The 6,915-nt window shown below is 29.5% G+C and overlaps 1 protein-coding gene and 1 non-coding gene across 2 annotated transcripts in view; one reads left to right on the top strand and one right to left on the bottom strand.

Annotated features, from left to right (window-relative positions):
- LOC119666887 (sorting nexin-25-like) overlaps positions 1-6,910 on the top strand; it is a gene marked incomplete at its 3' end in the record, with an annotated part of 10,759 nt that extends 3,849 nt beyond the window's left edge. The window contains exons 2-12 of the mRNA XM_038076165.1: positions 38-172; positions 2,007-2,183; positions 2,251-2,423; positions 2,487-2,735; positions 2,804-2,949; positions 3,012-3,731; positions 3,896-4,051; positions 4,481-4,618; positions 5,710-6,107; positions 6,405-6,687; positions 6,740-6,910. Of these exons, the coding sequence (XP_037932093.1) occupies positions 38-172; positions 2,007-2,183; positions 2,251-2,423; positions 2,487-2,735; positions 2,804-2,949; positions 3,012-3,731; positions 3,896-4,051; positions 4,481-4,618; positions 5,710-6,107; positions 6,405-6,687; positions 6,740-6,910 (2,746 nt within the window). The remainder of the gene's footprint in view (positions 1-37; positions 173-2,006; positions 2,184-2,250; positions 2,424-2,486; positions 2,736-2,803; positions 2,950-3,011; positions 3,732-3,895; positions 4,052-4,480; positions 4,619-5,709; positions 6,108-6,404; positions 6,688-6,739) is intronic.
- Trnam-cau lies at positions 4,112-4,184 on the bottom strand. The gene has a single exon. It is a non-coding gene; the product is annotated as a tRNA-Met (tRNA).
- Positions 6,911-6,915: the final 5 nt, after the last annotated feature.

Below are 6,915 nucleotides of genomic sequence, written 5' to 3'. Positions count from 1 at the left end.
ATTTTGTATTCTGTATTATTTTTTATTTGTTTTTCAGAAGCAGTATTTTCGATTTGCCAAATCCAATTAAGAATCCATCAAATTTGCCATTGATATTTGGGAAGACTGTTGACCTACAATTACAACAAATAATTGAATATGTATTGCGGGATTTCATGCTGCCTTGGTTGGGGTAAGACTGTTTAAAAAAATTTCAAAAATTTATTTAGATTAGGTCTAGGAATATAAGTTATCTATTTCTTACATTTACTGTTTATTTGTATAAAGATAATAGAGTTCGAATAATGCAGTATTCTCTTGAGATTTATTTTAGATAAAAATTCAACTCAATGATAAAAATTTTTGTTTTTGGCATTAACTAATCCAATCGATAGCCTATTATTTAAGAAAATAAAAATTTTTAAATTTAGTAATGTGAGAATATCTACCCTTCGCCTCTAACAGAACCAATACCCAACCACATGTAATGTTTTTTATGTTATCTACTTTACGTCCTACATTGACGGCTGATTAAAAACCCTTACGTGACAATTACAAACCATGTGCACAACTCAAACTTAAATTCTTGGGAATAGGACTGTTGTTGTTGTAGTCAACAGCGATCTGCTTGTATTGTCCCTTTTGGGAATGTTGAATGACATTTGGTCATCATACTTGATGAGTGGCTCCGGGATGTAGACCCGTCCGTTCTTGGGGATAGGACTCGCAGTATGCAGTATAAGTTCATTACCTAGCGGGTGCCAAGTAACTATTCAGTAGTGCTACATGAATGCTGTGAATGCTTGGATTAAGGTTGCGCTAGACATGTTACATTGCCTAGTGACTCCAAGCCCTACTTTCTCCTCTTTCGGTAAAAGTCATTGAAAAGAATATTAGCAGAACGATTTTTTAACCTATAGTGACCCATCAGCAAATCGAAAGACTTGTGTCTCTTTAGTGGCCTAACAATGGGATTGCTAAAATTTTTTCAATTTTACGAGCTACCAAACTGTATATCATTAAAACTTTACTACTTAATTGTGCTAAAATGAACTATACTATATAAACTGAGATCTAAAGATATAAACGTAGTTTGCAGACTGCAAAATCGCCATAGTTATAAGCTTTATATATATATATAATACCATATAATTATGTAATTATACCAGTTTATAATTTTCATAGTAATACAGCAAAACAAAAATAACCACGGGAGTATTAAGAGAATTTTCTGAAGGCATATGAACTTTTTAGAAAACATATATACGTATATACGAAAAAGTATATACGTCATATTGTGGTTATAAATTGTTTAGTAATACGACACAAAGAGCTAAAAATAGATGAATATTTATCTATAGTTAAATATAGATATATGTATTGTATAAATATAATGTCAGTGGTGACGTAAACGGTTTTAAATAATTTAAAATTATTATAAATTAATTATTAAAATTTATTTTTTTGGAATTGTTTGGTAGTGGTATGGTATGAGGTCTTTTCTCTACTATGCGATAGATGTCTTTTTCTTTACTTTCTTCAGTATTCTATCAATACTATTATTTACTATAAGTGTAATATATATGTATACTATAGAACAGTAATCGAAACAGCTGTATACACTTTTCTGTTAATACTTTCCAAAAAAACTGATAATTGATATTTAATAGTAACCAAAACAGGAATATAGACTTTTCTGATAGTACTTTTCAAGAAGACTGATAATGGATATTTAATAGTATCCAAAACAGCTGTGTGTACTCTTCTGTTATTAAAATCTAAAGGAACTGATAACTGATATTTAATAGTGACCGAAATAGGTGTGTAGACTGATAGTATTTTTCAAGAAGACTGATAATAGATATTTTATTGTATCTGATCATTGATATGCAATAGTAACCGAAACAGTTAAATATACATTTCTCTTATAAGACATAAAAATTATTAATTAAATTTTTATTTAATTTTAATACACCATATTATACTTAAACAAATAATTTAATAGCAACTAAACCATTTATTTTTAGTTATGTGGTGACTAAGCCTAAGCTTATCAATGACATCGTACGTGAGGACTTCTGGAATGCTGTTCAAAAAATACATGATCGTGCCATAAAAATGGATGCACCAAAAATTATAGCTGTAGATATGGTTAATCGGGTTACAGTACATTTAGAAAAGATACGCATTGCTGAAGCAAGGGCGTAAGTATTATAATTATATACAACTAACAATATACATTATTAACTATAAAACATTTATATATTGCAGTGTTGAAACTTCTAGTGCGCCAGTGTTTTCAACAAATTCATATTTGGTCAGTGAAGAAAAAGAAATGGAATTTTTGCATAAATTATGTGAAATAATGGTGATATTATTATTGCCAAGAGGTTATTCTCTTCCACCATTAAAAGTGTTACTATGTGAAATTTTATCATATAAAAGTAAATATATTCACAACCTTCTCAAAAAAAAAAAAAGATTTACATGACTTGATATACTTGCAGTATTCTTTCCCATGATTAAAATGTTGACATCACCGGATTATATCAATCAAAAAGTTGTACAAAACATTGAGTCACGTCTAGCAGCAGCTGCTATCAATAAACGTAGCTATGAATACGCAGCAAGTTTTGAAGATTTTTTGAAGATAATAAATAATTCCGGTAATTTGGAGGAATTATCACTTATACGAAAGAGCATTGTTAATGATTTAATGCATGCCACCACAATGCAAAACTTACAACGTGCCAAAGGTACAAACTCTTTAAAAATATTCTAATTTAGACAAGCATATATAATACAAATTAATTTATTGTTCCAGATACAGACGATCATAACCTCTCCAAATCAGAAATATCTGCTGCTGTACGTTTAAAACGTTATGTGCAGCAACTGAACTTTGCAAAAATTCAATGTGAAAAGAATTTGTCTAAATTTGGTTGGAATGGTAATTATTCCAGTGATTTGGTAAGTGTACATATAATATTTTTAAACTACTCACTTGACTATATTTTATTTTATTTTTAAAGGATCTCACATTGATTGAAATACTTAGCACATCTGTTGGTCGTAGATACCTAACAATTTTCTTAGAACCACTAAAAGCCAGTGCATTAGTTGGATTTTATTTAGCAGTGGAAGAAATGAAACATACCAATAAAACATCTTGGCATCAGTTGGGCACTGAAATATTTTATACTTACATTCGAGTGCCAAAGCCTGAAATACAAATTGATAAACATGAAAGAAAATTGATAGAAACATTTTTACTTGGCGATACTGGTCCTGATATATTTTTTGATATACAAAAGAATATAGTGAAAACTTTAGAAGAAAAATATTATCCACCATTTGTGTTGAGCGAACAGTATCGTTTATTTAAAGAAACAATTAACTCGGACGATTTTAAAGATCCCACCTTACTATTACGCACACTGAATGATAATCAGGATGAACAAACTACCTCATTAGATCCAGATGGCTGTGGTACTGCAACAATGGATGTAGCAGCGCATACGTCTTATTCAAGAAAAAAGTTAGAACAAATACAGGAACGCATCGATAAAAAAATTCAAGCACTCGATGCTTTGAAATACTCAGTGAAACCAGAATCGAAGGTATTGCAAATGCTGGAAAAGGAGATGGATTGGTTGAAAAATGAAAAAAGACAAACGGAAGCGCATTTAAAACGTACAGATGCATGGACTGAACATTTGGGCAAATGGAAGGCGACTATACAAAGTGTAGAGGTATGTATTTTTATAAATTAATGAAATATCTAAACCACATGCGTTATTTCTTCCTATATTTCTTGTACTCTTAATTAATTATATTTGCATTAGGTGTACTGTTCATTTACGAAATTCTTTCTTTTTTAAATGTTAGCTAATGGTTCCTTTTATTATATACATAGGTTTCAGATGAAAAAGAATCACTGCAATTTATGATTTTAGTGCATGTTGATGAAGATATAAATGCACCGCCATCTTCAGGTACTGGAAAATCGGAGGCACGACTTGGTAACATTTCAAGTGGCTGGGTTGTTATGAGATCCTTAAATCAAGTACACGTAAGTTCGAAAATACTTCTATATAGGTATATATGCATTTCTATAATTATTAAAAAATATTGCCCCGGGTGAGGCTCGAACTCACGACCTTAAGATTATGAGACTTACGCGCTGCCTACTGCGCCACCGAGGCTCTGAATATCCATGCACAAAATTTGTTTAAATAATATAATTTTTTCTTAATTTAAAAAAAGGCTTTTTAAATACTGTTATAAAAATTTATAAGATAAACTTTAACTTTGTTCTTGTATTCCTATAAGTTTATTTTTAATTATAAATTTCTATATAATAAGTACTAATAAATTATTTTAAGCTAGATAAAAATTAGTTCTAAATTTATTTTGCATAATATAATTTAGTATGATTGTATGGTATATCAAATAAATTTTTTATTTAAAAAGTTTATATCATAATTTTCTATTTTTATAGGATCTACAACGAAAATTAAGGCACGTTTCGGCTAATTTAAAATCACTTGATTTGCCTACAAATTTTAAATTTTTCTTTCTGAAAAATGACAAACAAGCCCTAGAAAAAGCGAGAGGACAAATACAAAAGTTTCTCAATGTAAGTGTTATTAATAATATTTTTTATTTATAATATGAAAAAAAATTTAGATTTGCCTTACATTGTATAATGAATAATTAATGCAATCCCATGGAGAATTCATTATTTAATAACATATCATTTTTATGTACTATATTAGGCAAAGTGATATATATTTATTCATATTAATCATAGTTGTGTAAGAGTTATTTATGTCATAAGTTTGTACATGACTATTGGATAGATTTTTATATAGAAAAATTTGTTGGTCGAAGTTTTAAAATGAATAGATTGAGTCTGACTTTATGTAGGTAGTTCAAACATCAACTAACAACGCACGAAAATAAAGTCCAGTGACTACTTTTTGACCTTTTTGAATAAACATTCAAATGACTCAACAGTAAGTAGAGTCTTACCTTTTCGTTTCTTTTAGTTTCATACTTCGATCTCTCTTCCTTTATATCATAAATACATCTGCATCTATTGCAACGGAGATAACTTCAGTAAGGTTGAGTATAGTCTATGGCTATCTGCGTCCTATATTGCAGCATGTCCACTGCTTCAAATTCACTATTTTATAACAACAAAGTTTTCAAAGTTGTTAAGTTTATAATGATGACTGTTGGCAGGACAAAAGAACGAAACTGCTATATTAGCAGGAGTGCTAAACCTCCTATGATTGACGACTGGCTTTGGGCCGTAAACCCAGCTGCTTCTGAAACCCAACTACCCTTCATCCATCCTTTATCCCAAACAAAACTACTTCTTACTTCATCCTTACCTTATAATATCCTAAACTCATGCAACCAAAATTATATATATTGTTTGTGGATCACACCTGTGCTATTTAAAATGTGCAATCTATATTATGTATAGCTACGCTAAGCTTAGCTTTAAATGATCCTGTCAGATTATGCTTTATCAGAATTTTCATTATCATTATGGTTTTCATAATTCTTAAGTGGTTGTTTGGAGTTATTGTATCAACTATAAGTTTTCAAATTTATACTCTTAGCATTTCAAAACAGAAAAAAAATAATATATTTATTGACTTCTCTAGCTCATCATATTTTATAATATTTTATAATACTATCCTTTGTTTTTTAAAATAGTTTATTCTAGAAGATGATCATCTAAATGGCAGCGAAGCAATTTATACATTTTTGAGTCCCAGTTCAGATCATTTAAAACAAACGATGCCATCTCCGAAAAAATCCAAATTTTCATTGTCAACCTTATTTAAAAGTGATGCTGCCAAAGCAAATGAATTAAATAAAGCAGCAGATCCATTTTGGGGTTTACATCGTGATGAGGAAGACATATCAACATATTTGGAAGGTGACACAGCAGGTGATGCAAAACTTCTAACTGATTTAGATGTTAAAGATTCTATAGCTGAACCACTATATGCACTGTTGGGAGAAATATTCGATATGGGTGGAGTTTTTAAATGGCTACGAAAGAGTATGATTTCGTTTGTACAAATAACTTATGGTAGAACAATTAATAGGTAAGTACATAAAGTGGGGATCAGTCGATATGCAATAGTAGTAATAATATATTAATTTTAGATTAAAATACAAGTGCAATTCATTCTTTTCAATACTTAAAAAGAACAATAATTATGTATACATCACAAGTAATTTACATTTATTTACATTTTATATCCATTAGAAGTTTTTGACGATTTGAAATGATTAATATAATATTATTTTATATATAAAAGAACATATTAAAATATTTGCTTTAATAAATATAAAATATTTAAAATATATATTCAATATTTATTATCATTTATTTACTTAAGGCAAATACGTGAATCTGTGATGGGTCTCTTTGAGGAATCAATGCTACATCATTATTTTTCCGCCATTCTAAAATCATTTTGGCCAGGAGGTGTTTTAGCTTCCGCATATCCAGTACGTTCTGATGATATGAAAGAGATGACAACAAATGCTGCAAAAGCATTACTAATGGATAATATACCGGAGGTGCTATGCAATTTGGTTGGTGCACAAGCTGCCAAACATGGTGTGCTAAAAGTCTTTGATGCTTTACAAAATCCAATTTATAATAAGCAATTATTTTACGTAAGTTATTAAAATATTTATTAATTCAATTTTAATAAAAATTTCTTATTAGGAACTACTTGAGATATTAATGATCGAATTTTTCCCTGAAATACGTCAACTTAAAGTGACAGCCAATGGCAAGACCATCAAAGTCAAAGCAACTACTACAAATGCATTTAACGCAAATGCTTTAACATCAACAACAAGTCACAACAGCAATAATCATAATCACAATCATAGTCACAA

The sequence above is a fragment of the Teleopsis dalmanni genome, chromosome 1, assembly GCF_002237135.1.
Source record: "Teleopsis dalmanni isolate 2A chromosome 1, ASM223713v2, whole genome shotgun sequence".
NCBI classification, from domain to species: domain Eukaryota; kingdom Metazoa; phylum Arthropoda; class Insecta; order Diptera; family Diopsidae; genus Teleopsis; species Teleopsis dalmanni.
The sequence above is the reverse complement of the archived record's forward strand: the minus strand, read 5'-3'. Positions and strand labels throughout refer to the sequence as shown.